Source organism: Dreissena polymorpha, chromosome 8, assembly GCF_020536995.1.
Source record: "Dreissena polymorpha isolate Duluth1 chromosome 8, UMN_Dpol_1.0, whole genome shotgun sequence".
In the NCBI taxonomy this organism is placed as follows: Eukaryota; Metazoa; Mollusca; class Bivalvia; order Myida; family Dreissenidae; genus Dreissena; species Dreissena polymorpha.
In genome coordinates this window covers 30,677,027-30,695,590 of record NC_068362.1, presented here as the reverse complement: position 1 = coordinate 30,695,590, position 18,564 = coordinate 30,677,027, and the positions used below count along the sequence as shown (strand labels likewise).

At 33.9% G+C, this 18,564-nt stretch overlaps 1 protein-coding gene across 2 annotated transcripts; it reads right to left on the bottom strand.

The window, feature by feature from the left end:
- Positions 1–5,971: 5,971 nt before the first annotated feature.
- Positions 5,972–16,980, bottom strand: LOC127842042 (uncharacterized). 2 transcript variants are annotated; one of them, XM_052371359.1, is made up of 14 exons: positions 16,795–16,980; positions 15,055–15,405; positions 14,406–14,696; positions 14,029–14,301; positions 13,431–13,736; positions 11,829–12,146; positions 11,194–11,319; positions 10,627–10,836; positions 10,280–10,304; positions 9,889–9,968; positions 9,339–9,398; positions 8,671–8,701; positions 7,235–7,338; positions 5,972–7,102 (listed from the first exon to the last, which is right to left on the bottom strand). In XM_052371359.1, the coding sequence occupies exons 1-13, from the start codon at positions 16,850–16,852 to the stop codon at positions 7,278–7,280; spliced, it is 2,190 nt and encodes a 729-aa protein (XP_052227319.1). In that variant the 5' UTR covers positions 16,853–16,980; the 3' UTR covers positions 5,972–7,102; positions 7,235–7,277. The 2 variants fall into 2 exon arrangements, with proteins under 2 accessions (XP_052227319.1, XP_052227318.1); XM_052371358.1 differs by having other exon boundaries at positions 7,249–7,338.
- Between the last annotated feature and the right edge of the window lie 1,584 nt (positions 16,981–18,564).

The following is an 18,564-nucleotide window of genomic DNA, read 5'->3' as shown; positions in this document are numbered from 1 at the left end:
TGCTACGTCCTTCGGGTGTTCACTACGACCCGTTCACATTTGTGTTGCGACAATGATACGTCCCTACTACGTTTCAAATGACCGCATTAGGTTCTTAGAACGTTCTACCGGTGTTTATCACGTCTAAGGTACGTTTGCAGCAGGTTCTAGCCACGACCACGCCACGTTCTGGTGGTCGCATATAAAAACTGGATTCATTTCCCTTTCACTTCAATTTCAATATATAATGGACAACCAAGAACTTCTCCATCATGTTGTTGTATTGGCTGGACAACAGGCTCTTCTCGATGGACAGGTCGCACTATTGCTTGTGAGAAGGAGAAGGCGGAGAAGAAATAGAAGACAGTCCAGGTCTTGCTGGGTGCGGACTTGGCTGTCAGCAGAAAGATGGCTGCAACTCGGCCATTATGACCGACTTATGGCAGAATTAAGCATGGAAGATCAGCAGTCATTATTCAATTTTCTTAGAATGCCTCCTGATATGTTTGATGAGCTTCTCAACCGAGTTGGTCCAAGATGTTAGAAGCCAGACACCCCCTGCAGGAAAGCGCTGGATCCAGGTCTGAAATTTGTGATTACGTTACGACACTTGGCATCCGTCCATGCAGTATGCCTTTAAAGTTGCCAGGAACACAATATCTTTGTTTATTCTTGAAGTGTACCGGGCAATCGTTGTCGAATATAAGGACATAGTCATATCATTACCAACATCACAAGTCGAATGGTGCACTATTGCGGAAGAGTTTCAGACAAAGTGGAATGAGCCACACGCCTGTGGAGCAATTGATGGCAAACATGTGGCGATCAGATGCCTAAATAACACTGGATCATTGTTTCACAATTACAAAGGCTTCTTTTCAGTGGCTCTTCTGGCTTTGGTGGACGCCGATAAAACGTTTGTGTGGACAGATATTGGCGGATACGGGTCCATGTCTGACGCTCAGATATACAACGAGTCCGAATTGAAGGAGTGTTTGGAAAATTGAACAATTGGATTCCCAGATCCAGACCCAATACCCAATGATGATCAGGAAATGCCAAATTTTATCTTAGGTGATAACGCTTTTGAACTACGAACCCACCTGATGAAACGATACCCCCACCGAGGACTTTGGAAGCAAGAGTTGATAACCAACTATATAATTTCAAGAGGGTGACGTGTAGTAGAGAACGCCTTTTGTATACTGGCACAGAGATGGCAGATAGTATTGACCACAATGATGCAAGGACCTAACAAAGTGAGAACTGTACTCGAGGCTTGCATATGCCTTCATAATCTAATGAGAAAATGGTATCCAGTTACGCAGAATGCCCAACTTGACGCGGTGAATGATCAACATAATGTAGTACCAGGCCTCTGGAGAGCCAATGCAAACATGCTGAAGAAATCAGCGGCCCTAACAGTATCTGAAGTTTTACTTCAACAACCCAGCAGGATCGGTGCCATGGCAAGAACATATGATAACAAAACAATAGGGTTTGATAAGCGTTTTGGACCTACTAAGACTGATAACTAAATGTGTTTTTTGGATGTACTTTGATTGCATTTGACATTATGTGATGTGTATAATTTACTTTGTATTGGTCATTCAATTATGGTTTGTTAAATTGGTTATGTAATTTAATTTGCATTTATACGTACGACCATATTTCATAAATAAGTTTTAGTACCGAAATTATCAAACCAAATTACTGTAAATACAAATTATGTTCGTTTATAGAGTCGCTAACACATGCAATTCATCCCCATTCGTATGTGCAAGTTCGTTCAAACGACGCATAGCTCTAGACAGTGTCTGGCTCTTCAGTGTCGGTATCGGCGAAAACTTGTTCGTTATGTATTAACCACAACGCATATTTAAACACACTCAAATCCATTATATATTTTATGGTAGGCAATTAGACAATACGCCAAAAACCGGTCCCTGTCAAAAATACTCCAATAAAGAGCATCATTCTACAGATTTAACTTTGAAATTGCGACGGCGGTTCATAATTCTGCAGACAAATCAAATCAGATTTTTTTTTAACAATAGTCTACATATAAAGATCTGTCAACTGTGAAAGTAAGCGCGATATCCACCCACTCATTAATTAACAGAAGTTTAAAACAAAATGGTGGGGACATACGACTAAGCGGATCATTGCATTCGTATGGCAAGCGGTTCGACGAATAATCCCAAGAAATTAGGTTTTTCATGAGAACCTAGGTGCTCATGACAAACTAGGTTTATGAAATCCCAAGAAACCAGGTTTTTCATGAGAACCTAGGTTCTCATGAACTCATGAGAAACTAGGTTTTTTCATGAGAACCTAGGTTCTCATTTTAAAACCTTAGTTTACGCTCGAGAACCTAGGTTCTCATGAGAAACTATGTTTCTCAGAAAGAGAACCTAGGTTCTCATGAACAACCTAGTTTCTTGGGATTATGCGTCGAACCGCTTGTCATACATTCGGTTATGACTCCCAATCCGTGACGGCATAAAATCGTATATCTCGCTTTAAGTGCTTTCAGTATATTCAAATGTAACATTTCCAAACAAAATAGCTCTCGCTTACTCTGCAGAAAATGTTGCCATTCGGGTGCAAACACTTTCTTTTGGTACATTTGAACCACTGTTTAAAAATCAAGCACAAATATTGATGCGAGAAGCTGTCCGATTTAAACATGGGGGGTCAAACACTTTCTTTTGGTACATTTGAACCACTGTTTAAACATCAAGCACAAATATTGATGCGAGAAGCTGTCCGATTTAAACATAACGTTGTAGTAGTGAAACAAGTTGTAAATTGCGTCATCAATGACATCATACACTTTAAAATATATATGATGACGTAGTTAAGTGATAACATCACTTAAGTATTTTATTTCTAAGATGGTCGATAATAAAAGCATGCCGTTAACTCGACGGTGCTAAATTTAGTTTATTTGTGTGGAGTGTGTTAAATTATTTATTTTGATCTTAATATTGGAAGACATAGCTAGTACAATCTTGAACCTTACCATTAAGTTTTGTTTTGATATTGTTTTGTTAAGACAGGCACAATAGTGCAACATGCATCCAAAGGATCAAGAAATTGCTGTTTGTAAAAGGCAAATTGAGGTATGGTAAATATCTTCACAATTATAAAGATATAACTACATATATTTACTCGTTGTTGCAATTGACAGTCAATAATCATTTTAAAAAGCTATTACTCTAGTAACGTGTTTACAAAATGAATTGCGTATTCACAGCATTGTGAAAGAGAGGCTAGAACTTTGTTGGAGAAAGAAGCACGTGCTTTTGAAGACATTGCCTAGTCCATTGAACAGGAAACCAATTGGAATGTTGCAAAAATAATCGCTGGATGTTTAGAGATCGTTGTGGGCACTGTTCTCAGCCAAGTGTCTTGTAAGATCTTATTCCTATACCTGCAGTAAAACGTAAACAAGAAATACAAATATGTGCATTTGGATACATATCATTAAAAAGTATTAATTACACATGTAGATCTATTGAAATTAATATCGTAAACAATAGTCACAACACATGTTTCGAAGGCTTATAAAGTATACTTATTTATTTAACAGATGGAGCCAGTTTGGTTTTAACACTTGCTGGCTGGGCATTTGCTGGGACAAATCTGAGCAGTGCTGTTGAATGTATGCGAGCAGCGAAAGTCGCCAGAAGTAATGCCGAAGAGAAGCGAGCTGAAGCTGTGAAGCTTCATTCAAGGCTGACGAAGCTGTTAAATTGAATACTATGTAAGAAAACATTTTGATGACGACGTTAAAAAGTTTTAAACATTGCGAAGAATACTGACAATTCTACACTTAAAAGATGTTCTCCAAAATAATTCCTAAATTCAATTTGTTTACTGTAAGTCATATATTTTTGTTATAATTTAGTTATACTTTATGGCGCAAGTACTACGTGTATAATGACTAATTATGCATAAGAGTCTTTAAGTATTGACTTTTTTCGTTTGAATTTCCATTATTCCATTCAGTTTATTCTTTAGAATTACACTCTAAATATTTAAATTGTGTGGCCTTATTGATGTTTAAGTTCATTTTGTTAGTAGTGATTTGCATTTATTTAATAATAATAAAAAAGTATTGCATTTTACCTGTTGTTTGTTTATAAAATGTATTGAACAAAACATAAATAACAAAAACACATTTTAAAAATACACAATTTTTAAATTGCTACAAGTGTGTTCTTGTTTAACGCTATGAAATAATATATTGATTTGTATGCATATTTGGAAAACATACGTTTAAAGTCATATATGATGAGGAAACTATAAATGAGGCCAAGTCATTATCAGCAAAATGATACTCATGTAATGCAGTCAATTAAGAATTGTTGACTTGTCTAATGGTATAATAATAATACAAATAAAATACGGTCTAACGGCTTTACCGAGAAAGAAAAACTGAAACTACATTTATTTATAGTGACATTGCGAAATTAGTCCCACATGATGCTATCACAAGATTAACAATATACAAGGTTTAAGGAGACATTTAGCATCCGCGCGTCGATTTTCAAACTCAGCCCGTAATCGTAATCAGAAGAGAACAGAACAGAACATAACCTACATTTTATTTAGACTTAAACATAAGTACATCGTTTTAATACATACAGTATACAGTAAGTATGTCACGATTTCAATATATTTAAGTTAAATACAAATACAAATGAATAACATGCATATAGTAGTTTTTTTCTAAACATAATATGAAAGAAAGATGTGTAGGTGATACCGGTTATATGGTATTATTGATCAAGGAGTTTCGAATACAAATGCTTCTTTTATATATTTACACAACTTGACAAGTTCGTTTTTATCGGATGAAGTCAGTAATTGGTGATACTTAAACACAGATGGATTAACAGATACATACCTTTTAAGGTATTTTTGTTGAAAAAAGATGTTCATATAGTGTATCTTTCGAATGACGAAGGCTTATAAAAATATCGTACTCTGTTTTCACTGTCCGCTTTTCAAATTTAGGGGTTATAAATACATTTTCCCTTGTCCGTCCGTCCATTTATTTGTGCGTTGGCATTTGGTCTCGCGTTTTGCGAAAAAGTTTAGTATTTAAATTACGGAAATGTATGCACATATGTATCAGCATATTAACATATGTCCTTGTGCATTTCGGTGTAGTACTGTCTGCCATTGCAGAAGCATATGTCTTATTTTTTATCAAACAGGTGACCTTGTGTTGCTTGAAAGTCCAAAACTGAAACCCTTTTTATAACATTAAATTTGTTTCAGTCTTATATTGTTTCCAGAGAGTATTCAGATCTTGTGTAACCACATCTGAGTACGTTCTTAAATTTGATAAATTAGTCATATATTGTCTATTTTAAGAAAACAATGCCAACAGTTTATTTAGTGCTTGATTTAAAGGCGAATATCAACAGCTGCAATCGACAGTTTCTACAACGAATCTCAACACGAACATAAAAGGAAATATAACATAAGGAAATTTATAATGAAACAATAACTATTGTCCGTTAGACTATTGTGTGACCGTCTGGTTAACAATAAACAATTGAACGATGTTCCTGTCACGACGCCTTAAGAAAAATTATCAAGATTGTGGCTGATTTTCAATTAAATTCCGTATACATTAGTTTCTCGGTACCGTAAAGGTAGGAAATGACACAATGTTATCTGCTGAGGAAAAAAACCTGAAAAGACATTATTATTTGTTTGTGTTGAGAAATGTGGTATTAATAATCTAAGTTGTTCAAGTTCGTTAACTGCGTAAAATCCATGGCTTTTAATGATTGATTTATTACACTTTATTAAACTTTTAACGATCATTCATTATTATTATTATCATTATTATTATTATTATTGTTATTATTATGTAAAACAAAGCATATTTATATTCTTCAAAACAAAGCATTTACTCATGTGAAATTCTTCACTTTTGCTATCTGAACACGAGCAATAATCGTAACGCAAAATTAGTAATGGTAATATACATATGGTCATACGAATGAAAGCTAAAACGTTGTCAAAGATCTCAGTTTAAGAAGCACAAAACACAGTAGACTTCACTTTAATACAATTATGCAAACAATAATAATTTTGTAAACAGATGCGTGTTCTTCATGTTTTATCTTCTGAGAAACATAACAAAATAAACGGCATATGTGCTGTTTATCGTATTCCTGAACTCCTGTCCACACCCCTTCCACAGCTCAAGACCACACAAAATACAAACAAAAACATTCGATATTGCTCACAACTTGGGCGATTCCAATAACTTAGTTAGGTAGGAGTGCTGGGAAACACTCCGAGTTCAAGCGCAGGACAACAACATGTCAGGTATGCGTCCAAAAATTAAATTCATCACACTCCCCGATGAAAACAACAACAAACAAACACCACCAAAACAGGAAAAACGACAACAAACATACACAACAAACAGCGACATAAAAACGATATAAATAAAAAAATTGTCCAATCAAGCAACCCAGAAAACCCTTGATCATCTCCGCGGCTGGCGTCACTTTCTGGCTAGCAGAACAGATGTGATTTTATCATCTACCAGTTTCTGTTTCCACCAGCGAACGCGGTATCTTTTTAACGAATAATCTTAAACGTGATTAAGGACGATATGTTTATGCACAGCTACTTTACCATTCTATTAACACATTGTATGGACAATGTTTTTGTAGTTAAAAATCTGAATCAGGCACAATTCTGGTTAAGGATCTGGATATACGTATGAAGAATGTGAGACATTGTTGATGAGGTATTTTGTGGACGCGATGTAGACAAATGAACGAATTTCAAGCGTAGAAGGAACACAGCGAGAGATCGACCTGAAGTGCACACGTCAGCGTTACGATCATGAATTCCGAATGCGTCTCTGTCAGGTCTTAATGCAGTATTTACTTGGTTCGTACTGTTTCTATGTTCCTTTCTCGCTATCACCATATACGTTGGAAGCATATTCAAAAGCTCTCCATGTCCTACACGTTCACCAAGACACTACCAGGTCTCCACTGCGTATCTGTTTGTTCGCTACACGTTCTAAAAATCCTCACCATCATGTAAGGACGAAGAGGGCGAAAAAGCAGAACAAGGTCTGAAAATGGAAGCACTAAAAGTGAAACAGCAGGATTATGAAACTAAATTTTGAAACTTATAAATTTCATAACCACACATGCGCGCGCTTATTCAACATAAGCAATATTACCCTTTATAAAGACCTACTCACGTAAAACAACATACACTGGGTGTTTTTTCAAGGGCCATGCATTCTATGATTGTGGTTGTCTAGAAGTGTTCGCAACATCATCATATTCACTGGTTAAGACAATGCTGGGAAAAAAAAGTTATACTATTAAGATGCGCGAATTTTGAGCGCCGCTTCTCTCTTATTAAATATGAAAATATGAACTTCCTAAAAAAATCGGAATCGCAGAAATAGTATTCGTTTTCATAAAATATTTTAGCAATGGAAGTGTTGACTCAATATATATATATATATATATATATATATATATATATATATATATATATATATATATATATATATATATATATATATATATATTTATTTATATATATATATATATATATATATATATATATATATCATAAAAGGATAAAACTTGTTCAAGAAATTGAGGATATTTGTTCTTGTCAGTGTAAGATCGTTTGTTATTTCACGAGTGATCCAGTTATCATAGAAAACATATCTTTCTATGATCACGAGTTAAATAACAAACGATCTTACACTGACATGAACACATTTTCTGTTTCTTTTAAGCCTCTTTTTCAAGAAAATAATTAACAGCTGTTTCCCTTCGCTAAAAAGTTACTCTTTTCCCGTGGCTTGCCTCAATACATTTCAAAACACAAAATGACGTCATTAGATTGACGAAATGACGTCATTATACCAGCGAAATTCTTCAGTTAAACTATTTTAAAATGTTAATAAACGTTGAAAAAGCATGAAATAAATACGAAATTCGTTGGATTCGTTGAAATATCGATTTTAATTCGTTCGTGATCATAGAAAAAATATATAAGATTATTTATGATAATCTAAAAATAGAAAAGGAAGTTCCGAAAATTTGTTCTTTTCACCGGTGAAAAGAACAATTTGTTTATTTTTACTGCTGTTCTTTCACTGCAGAAATGTCATATTTTATCATTAGGTATACAAGAATACATTTTCATTAACAGTTCAATTTGTTCTCGAGTTTGTCAAGTGTACCCGATTCAGATCTACTACATGAACTTACGGTGATCTGAAAATTGCCCCAATCTAGCCCAAATAAAGTCCGAAGCGAAATCAAAATATAAATTATCGAGTCATTAAGTGGTAACTAATGTGTCTTTAAAACGTTTACAGTAAACTGAAAAGCACCCACTTTGTATGTAATATGCAATTCTAACCGAAGCATTCATTACAAATATATATGTTTGAAAGTTTTCACAATAGACAAAAAAATCCTTGTCGTTTTCAAGCGGAAACTACAATCTGACATCGAACACGTGACCAAACAGCATCACCACCACACTCAAACCCCCACCGCATAAACCCAAGAACATCCTGATATGGCATAACGTATTATAATCCTGCAACCATTTGCTTAATAGCAATCACACACAATTAGTTTCTATACAAGTACTTAAAAATAGTACCTTTCTGGTGGAATCGGCACGTTGTCAATCACTGAAACATAACAATGCAATACAATAAATCAACTTGCCCTTTTTTGCAAAATTACTGAGTTGCAAATAATGAATGCCTGTCAATCTAATCATTGAATTACTTGTAATATTTATACAGTTGTCTATACGTTTCTTTTAAATTGGTGAAGTCGCGAAATCGTCGTAGATATGCTGTTAGTATTCAGACTCTAGGTCAGTATTTAGATCCACCATGTGCCAGTTTTCTTTATATCTTGCCAAAAAACACACAGTACTGATTCTCCCCAGATTAACGGTGTCTAATAACACTTCAGTTTTGCGAAGCAATTGAGCTTATATTCAAGAAGTATACCTTAATTATAAAAACAATAAAAAATACAATAGCATTCTAAACTTACACTATCTGACATTCTATCTGAAAATTTATTTCTTCATAATTTTAGGTAAATTCACAAACCAAAGATGACCTGTTCATATTTATTCGGGAAAATACACATTACGTGACGCTAACGCATAATATCGACACTCTTCGAACGCACTTAAGTATTTGACCATATAATACAAACAAAACGTACAGATGTTGAAATTTATATATGTGTCTAACATTGGAAGCTTAACTATAACTGTCTCCGACCAAGCAAAAATGGTAATACTCTGACCTGTAAGGTACTGTAAACATGTGTCGGAGATTACAGAATCGGTTGTCGAACTACTGCTATCTGTAACAAAATGGGATACAAAAATTTAGAAAAACATATGGACAAAATAAATGAAAACAATCTGATCAAAGTATACACTTTTACATAGGTGTTAAATTTAACTAATTGTAGTGCGGCATGCTCATTGTTAAATGTCCAAGTAATGTTTTCTACAGTAATCTGCTGATGTAGTCATTATTACCATTAAGCAAATCTAATATTCTAAAACATCTAGTATTCTTCCAGTGCCACAACAATGCCATTTAGCATACACAGTACAATTCTACGGCTAATGCTACTTCTGCTGCTTCACCATGTATCTCTTCTAGTACTACAGCGTGTACTATGTCTAAAAGTAGTTGTTATACCACTACTTCTAATATATTTTTCTACAACCAACGAGATGATGAAGAACTACAACAACCACGTTCTTATAACAAATTATCTACTTGTGAGAATTACTTTTTGGAATCAATATAGATCGAATTCTTTAACACATAGTATAACTTACGACAACAACCAGTTATGTATTCTTCGACTTCATCTTCAACAAACTCTCCCATATAGTTGTGCAGCTCCTCAGTTGGGTTTCTAGTGCGATTCAGAAAGTTATAGGGGGCTTTATTGGCCCTTTGCATATTACAGCGCGAATAACCCAAACAAGCGGAAAATGTGTGCAACTATTGGTTATCAGTATTATACTCAAAACAAACAATATACTGTAAAGAGAGCATAAAAAATACTGGTCCTTTTATTATTGTATGGCTATGGTATTATATTACCACGCAACAATTTCCGAAGTTGAATTGGTGGATGGCATGTTTACAACTCTTACACAATCGATATGAAAGGAAATATGTACTGGAGAGAACAAAGAAACGTTAACCATGTAAATTACATACAGTTTTGTCTTCAAACATATTTCATCTGAAAAGAAAACACGCATGTATATTATGTCATACTGGAAACTGTTGTTAGTCAGACAGAAAATAATTTTACAAGCATATTAAATATCACTTGACATCGTTAAATGTAATTGCCTATCCGGTATTAAGCTTATGTATATTCACTGGAATTGAATTAATATAACGCATTATAATAACACCACAATAACGCATTATAAAAACACCACAATCGGGAAACCGAACAAATGCGTGATCTTGAATGGACTTTACTAAATATTTTAAAAGGTACTCAACGAACTTCTTGTAAACGCCATTAAAAAATAATGATAATCTTAAGAACGTACCACGTAGATTTGTTCCACCAATAATTTGAGGGGGGACTGGTTCAATATGAGCACTGTGAGCGTCTTGTGGATCGATAAATGGATGTATTCTGCTCATCTCTATGCAATCGTAATGGTCTTCATCTTGTGTTAATATGATTCCGGATGCATTTCCTATTGCACTCATAGTGGTCATATTATTGTGCGCGCTAATTCGTACGTTTTCAATCTCTGCCAGAAAACATTACATCAGTTCTTCGAGTACTTAAGCTTTTATTAAAACTATAAGTTCACCACATTGAAGCAGTGTAATACGAAGTCTAAATAGTTTTCGTTACATACATACTTGTCAACGATTTCTTATGTGGTTTACAGCGCAATATAATTATAGATCTTTAGATGTAGATATTTTCGTTTTACCAACACCAATGTATGCTTTAATATCCAACTGGTGTAAAAGTCTAATACACTTAATTTGATTTAATTTCTTTATATTGCTACGGTTTGTTAACAAAAAGAAACACTCAACTCATAACAGTTTGTTTGAATTAAGTCGTGGAAATGTCCGTCTTACAAATTTATTCTTACCTCCATGTGTATCATCTCTGAGTGATCTTTTCAAATACAGTCGCAGAAGTACGCTCATGATACACATGATAAGAACCGAACCGGCTGTAGCCGCAACAATTATGCTAAGTTTCGTCTCCTCTGAAACTAGCAAATACATTTAAATAATAATAACTTTTCAAAATTCATACAATTAACAATAACACAGAAATGTATGCGTTCTTCAATATATAAACGTGCATAAATAAAACATCGGCATAACGGTGTTAGGCAATCGTTCAAACGTTACTTAAACCTTTATCATTTAACAATATAAACTCCTATATATATATCTCGAGCAATGCATGCCACAAACAAAGACGCAGGAGAAGTTCAGAAGGAAATTCGGTGATAAAGTTTTCTAAAATATAATAGACTTAATAAATTAACATCAAATGTATTGCATTTTATTAAATAACAACATCTTTATTTTTATTAAATGAGTATTGAATGAACATAAAGCATGTTCACATAAAATTAATATTTGCAATGACCTACCTATTGTTTTGTTATATTTATCAATGATTTTTTGAAATATATTAAGGAAAGCTTCTTAATAATGTAAGTATTGCACTGCCGCTTCAAACAGACCAGAAAGACAATAAAGCTATTATTACACGACAATGTCTTGAACGTCACTGTTGGTGCGATGGAGTAATTGCCAGACGAGAAACTTGCTATCAACTGTGCTTCATACAGAATGTCAGGACGCAGTTGTGTCAGTTCAAGATCTAGCTTACGTATATTCAAATTTAGCATCCAGTTTATATCAATGATAACTGTGTTCCATTCTATTTCTTTACTAGACTTGTAAAGAACATAACACGTGTTGTTTTGCACTATATGGAGCACTCCAGCGTCGGAAAAAATCCATTGTAGGTTAACTGAGGTATCAGTTACAAGCGTCGATCTTCCATGCATTAGATTCCCAAGTTCTAAAATGTATAGTACTTTGGGGTGAATAAGTGTTAGTACAAATATGCTGTAAAAGAAGAAAGCTTATTTCTACCGAGAGGGGTCAAAGCAGAATGTGTTAACAATTAAGTTATTATATTTTTTTGTATAGCAAGTGTATTTGTATAGGATGGGAATCGTGACATTTCCGACAATACTACACACAGGACAAATTATGTGATACTAGAAATGACGAATGATATAAATATTGTCGGAATAAACAAACATGTCATAATACCATAGCATAAATGGTCCTATTAGTGTGTACAAACTTATTTTAACCGACCACATCCGAGTGCATGTCGACGACTAAAATAGACTAGACGGTTTTGGCAATGCCAGCGGGTGCAGGTAATTTTGACAAAAATAAACAATGATGTATTGGATGGTCCATTAACATCTAAAAATAGCGCCACTTAAAGTCAGTATCACGCTCACCAATACATACGGCTACTGTATTATGCTATATAAAAACATTCGACAACAAGTAGTACCATGCGATGGTTAATTACAATAGGAAGACCCTAAAAACAAGTGAAATTGATGTAAAAACGTTATATTACAAGCATTGGGCAAGTTTTAAGCATCTAAATATCTAAATATTGTTCCACGATGTAATCCACTTTCGCTTTTGAGTCAGGATCGGATTCATTCGGGTTGCGTTCATTTGCATAATTCATACAAGCCATTTTCGCATTCGCTAAGTTCCAGTTACCCAGAATTCATTTTGATTTCACAGAATGATTATTCATGAGAGCTTCGTCATGCTTCCGACGCTTACTGTATCCAATCTCGTTTTCGCCCGTAAATGTTCGGATATTTCACGGGAGATATCAATGTAATTATTTGTGGCCACAAAAAAAAATTAAAACTAGCATTTTGTATCTCGTTAAATCAATTCTACCAGACAACATCTAACGTTGAAATTTTTCATTTTGCTAAAAGGAACATTGAATTTTTTATGGGTTAGCTTTATTTAACGAAATATTCGATATTTTTGAGCGTGAGTGTTACTTTAATGGATATTCGACATTACTCTTATATCATAAATCTTATTGGGTAATTTTAAAACAAGCAGACCACATAATTTTTACCCTCAGGAAAGAGATATTATATTAAACGGGATATTATAAATTGACCTTTTTTTAACAAACTTTCACAATGCCATACACGTTTCAAAAAATGTTACTTATAAATCGAATACTTATAAGGTGCATTCTTGTCAACTGGTAAATGTGAATTAAATAATAATTCAATATATTAACCTTGTAAACTTTTTATGTACAAATGAAGAGTTCTGACATTCTCGCCAATAGAGTTTGAAGATGCACATGTATACTGGCCAGAATGTTTACTGCTAACAGCCGCAATGTCATAACTGAGGATCATTCCATCAAAAGTATGTGTTAATGTCTCATTTAGTTCAAATGTTGGCTGCTTTATTAACGTAAGTGTTGGTTGCGGATTTCCGTCTCCGATACATTGAAATGTTGCATTTTCCGTTTCTATCAACGTCACTTGCACAATATGTGGTAATGCGTTGATGTGGAAACGTGTTATTGTTGCGGGATCTACAAACATCATGGAAAGCAGACTACATAAATCCAGAAACTATAGCAGGTGATATAATACTATAGTTGTATGATACCAGAACCACAATCATATACATACAATGAATAAAACTTAAAACAGCAACTTGCAACGGATATTGTAACTATGTAAGACATACGGTTCTGATGATTCCCAAACGCACGAATAATGTTATATTTTTAGGGGGGACATGTGATGCCAAATGTATTGTAGCTAACCACCAACGACATTACTTTGCAACAGTATCAACATTTAAACAATACTTCTACTCACATGTGACTTTGAGTTGAAACATGCCCGATCCTTTGCCAATATATGGCATTTCATCATGCTCAAAACGATTTGTTGCTTCACACCTGTATAGTCCCGCACTCAGTCTGCTTACTTGTGTTATTACCAGCTGACTGCCCAACACAACTAACTTACTCCCTACCCACCAAGTTATATCTGTCTGTGTTGGGTAGCCATGTATATACTTGCATTCCTGGCTGATTGTACTGTTCTCTAAAATTGCTAAGTCCTTCATGTCAATAACAGTTGGTGGATCTGAAAATGTAAATGCGTTTATCACCGAGATGTAATTAAGTGAACGCGAAGCATAACAATATAAATGCAATTTTAATAAAAGCATATTTTGCATTGTTTCTTACACAACACGACGATTTTCCATCGGGCTATTGCTCTTTGCCCACGTATGCAAGACATCAAGGTGCCGTTGTCATCCCTTGTAAACGAAACATTAAAGTGCTCATTGTCTTCACTCTTTTGGCTTCGGTTAAACTGTGTTCCGTTCCGGAAAGAATGTACTAAAAAGCCGTTTACTGACGAGATTGATTGTGTTGATTTATCAGTAATTGGTTTATTGTCAGAACAATTTAGAAAAACGCTTTGGTTTTCCGGTGTATATAAAACGTATTCCTGCCATTTATTTTGATTTTTTTCTGAAAAATAATATGTAGAATTACACTGAATATTATATTGATAAATCCTATTTATATCGACAGATAAATCCGATATATTCAATTGAATAATAAATATATTTTCATATTCGAAAATAAATATGTAAAACTGGCAACGACATGTCAGTAACAGTTTTGTTACAACGTGCGTGTCCTTGTTTCAAAATGACTGCTGAATAACATTCTTGATTTTGAGAACAAAACGAAATAGGGTATGCCTTTAAGCTAGCTTTACGAAACGTAGATACAAAGCAATTTAAGCAACAACGTTATTAATTGACGTGTAACACTAGCATGTAACAAGTTAATAATACAAATAACGTTGTGGAAACACACGTACCTCTTATTGATAAAGTGACGATATTGCTGTTTTTAATTAGTGGTCCGGAAAGAATTTCACACATCAATTCGTCGTCTTCAGTGATTTCCGGAGAGCTTGTTATGTTACAACCTGTACGTCCACTGGTTAAACATCCACAGTTAAAACCATCAGGCTGAGATTGCGGTCTTATAGAACAACTGTTCTCGTAATAAGAAATCGTCAAGATATTCTCCCAATCATGGTCAGACTTCTTTTTTCGGTACCAAATGACTGGAGCGTATGGGTCAAATGCCCAAGAGCACACCAATTCATATTTAACCCTTGGTGTCGTTTCGATTAATTGCACGTGTAAAGTAACGGCTGATAATGCTGTCAAAACAGCGCGTTTTTGGAATTAAAATTGTATAATTATTATTAAGTAATAACACACATATATTTCGACTAATATTATGCATACATATATTACGAATACATTCAATAAATATTAAGCCTGTTACACAATCAAAGACAAAACAATCAAATGCTGTTGAATCATATTTTACATAACTATCACTGGCAAGGATAGCTCCTTCTAGATACAAACAACCCTTTGCCACGCCATTGGAATACACGTACAGAAACTGTTTTTGAGCATTATGAATGTTTTCGAATTGGTACACTTAAAGCACTGAATGCTAATATATTTAAGCCCAGAGCAGGTTGTATATGCGTTAATTGTTTAAATTGTTTTAATAGTTCAGTCCCATAAATAAATTTGAAAGTTGCGACACATTTGTAGAATATACACATTGGTTGTAATACATAGCACTTTTTATACGCTCATAGTATAACGAACTGGCAACCATTGAACTCATCCTTGATAATCGCATATGTTTGCACTGTGAAAAACGCATAGCGGATGTACTGCATTTCTTCTTCATTTATCCTATGTGCAAAAATGGACACATCGAAATAGTGTTTTTTCAATCTAAATTAAATGTTGCTAGTAAAACTTTATAATATTATGCTTTCAGAATTTGTTCATAAGTTGATCATGTAAAATGTTTTGATAAAAAGTGAGAGGAATATTGTACAAGGTTTAATTAAACGTAAACATAGTGTATTGTATATCTGGTACAATATTGCTAATGTTTAATTAAAAAAAATATCACAAATGTATTTTTGTGCCTTCACATTACTTTTCCTCCTCTAAAGATAGACTTTATTTTTTAAAGGTACATTTTCGTATTTGGTAACATGAATATTTTGATATATGTGTAAGATACGTTGACGTCATATTTAAGTGTGGTCAATGAATCAGGTTATAAGCAAACTTAGCTATTGATGTTCTACTTCTAGCAGTCCACCCTTTTTAAGCTTTAACATTAGCACCATTGCCCCTTTTCCACAAATACATGCGCGATACGTCCTCACGGGACGGCATTATGCAAAACTCGTGTTCTGTATATGTGCGTACCTGTGCGTGTGGAATCGACTGTGACGGACAATTTACTTGTCACTCTCAAAAACAATTAAAGTCAAACGGAGGTGTTAATTTGGGAATACTAGTTTTTTCTGGATTAAACATTGTATTATCCCAGATAGCGTTAGACTATAGAAAAACATTCTTATATTTGTAAATAACATGCTGGACCATTAAATAAACCTATTGTACCTACTTTTAAATAATAACGGTAGATTCGGTATGTGATTAAGTAGATTTTCCGTCCCTGCTGCATTGAGGTAATTAGAGAGATTCAAGTTAAAAATAGTACATACCTGACATGCAAACTACAGAGCACACGACGCATAAATATACGTCTTTTAACAATAGCATCCTCTTAGAGTCGTTCAAATTTCAATAAAACTCCCAAACCAGTAGTTACAATAATCATAAGATAACAACGACGAAACACATATATTGCACACTAAACCGAAACGATACGCCTTTCGTACTGAGTCGCTTCAAATGTTTAAACATTTTAATACTGATTGTGGTTAAATGTGAAACAAGGATATGTAACAGGACATAACTCGACGTTTCTACCGAAGAAGTAACATAAGAAAAGCGAAACTTAACTTACAATCAATTTATCACGGAAACAAATGAACGCCAGTACTTTATGGCAACACTGTTTTAACCAAATAACAAACATATAAGCTAACTTGTATAACAATGGCAAAAGCACATATAGATTGCGAGCCTTTTTTGTCCTAACTAAAATCCTATGAAACGGAATTACTTTGTAAACTAAGGAAACACAGAATAGTGAAACTTTAGTTATATCGATGAACAAGGAATTCGCTTTTTACAGATGATAACGCGTTTTTGAAGGAATATGAACCATTTCCAATGCAGCACAAGTCAAACACCACACTATTACAAAAAGTATGGGCTTAACCCGATTTTAGGTTTTGATTCTATTTGGATGCTAGAAAATAAGTAAACAGTAGATCCATTCTCCGTAGTATTTGTATTCTTAGTACTAATATATGTCTGACCAGTTGTTCCAAATGTGCAAATTACGTACATGCATTTGTTGAAGATTATTTCTACTTTAAACATTTATGATTATAATAAATGAAACAGTTATTTGTTACTTTAGCTTTGTGTTTCTTAAATCCCTATCCGTTATGATATATATTTAGTTTAGGGTAGTTCATTATTTTGCATTAGTATGACTCTTATATTTAATAAACCTTTCCCAATTGTAAGTTCATTTGACTAGACATAACCCTGTAGCCATTATAATACTTACATTCAATTCAATCGAGCAAAACAATTTTAGTACCACAAATAAAGCAGTGGAGTTCGCATGAAAGTGTTTTTGTACATGCATACATGTATCATCATTCCAATTTAACAAAATATTATAGTTTCTTTCAAATAAAAAAGATTGATACATTTCGATAAATCCAGGGCCATAGTTATCAAACTTGGTCAATATTTTAAGCCAACATCGATGCACGCAATGAATTATGCGATTTAAGCTGTTTTAAGGTACAGAGCGGACCAGGTGAAATTCGACAATTTTTTTTTCAAGTGCCAAATTTCAGATGCTTCAGGCGAACGGACGAGTTATCGAAATACAGTTGAAAACTGTTTTTTTTATACACCATTTATACGAATTTATTCTCGATCCCAATTGTTTCCTCTTGAATCATATATTATATATTTAACATCGTAAATTTGACTTTGTCTCTATTTCAAAACAAAAAATTCAGACCAACAAAGTTTATTTTGTCATGAATTCAATGTTTATTTCAAAGTCGCACCTTAGCATTCATCACTTGGTGGTGTTTTAGCTCCTTCCATTGTTTTATGCTTACAATATTATTGCTGTTTGACGAATGTATTAAAATCATTTATTGACATTCGATGTTAAGCATTTCGATGTGGTTGTTGATTGTTTTTCAAATTGTGAAATATGTTGTTATGATCCGACATATCAGTATGCATATTATTTATAACCATATTATTGTATTATAAAATAAGCGCGTACACATAGACATCACTATTTCAAATTATCTTTTTCGAACTATTTTTGA

Bases quoted from the DNA above. Each gene is read 5' to 3' on its own strand.
- LOC127842042 (XM_052371359.1), bottom strand. From the start codon at position 16,852: ATGCTATTGTTAAAAGACGTATATTTATGCGTCGTGTGCTCTGTAGTT. The intron at 14,697-15,054 runs GTACGTGTGTTT...ATTATTTTTCAG, and splicing joins CGTCACTTTATCAATAAGAG to AAAAAAATCAAAATAAATGG. The intron at 10,305-10,626 runs GTACGTTCTTAA...TTTTCTTTTCAG, and splicing joins TGGTGGAACAAATCTACGTG to ATGAAATATGTTTGAAGACA.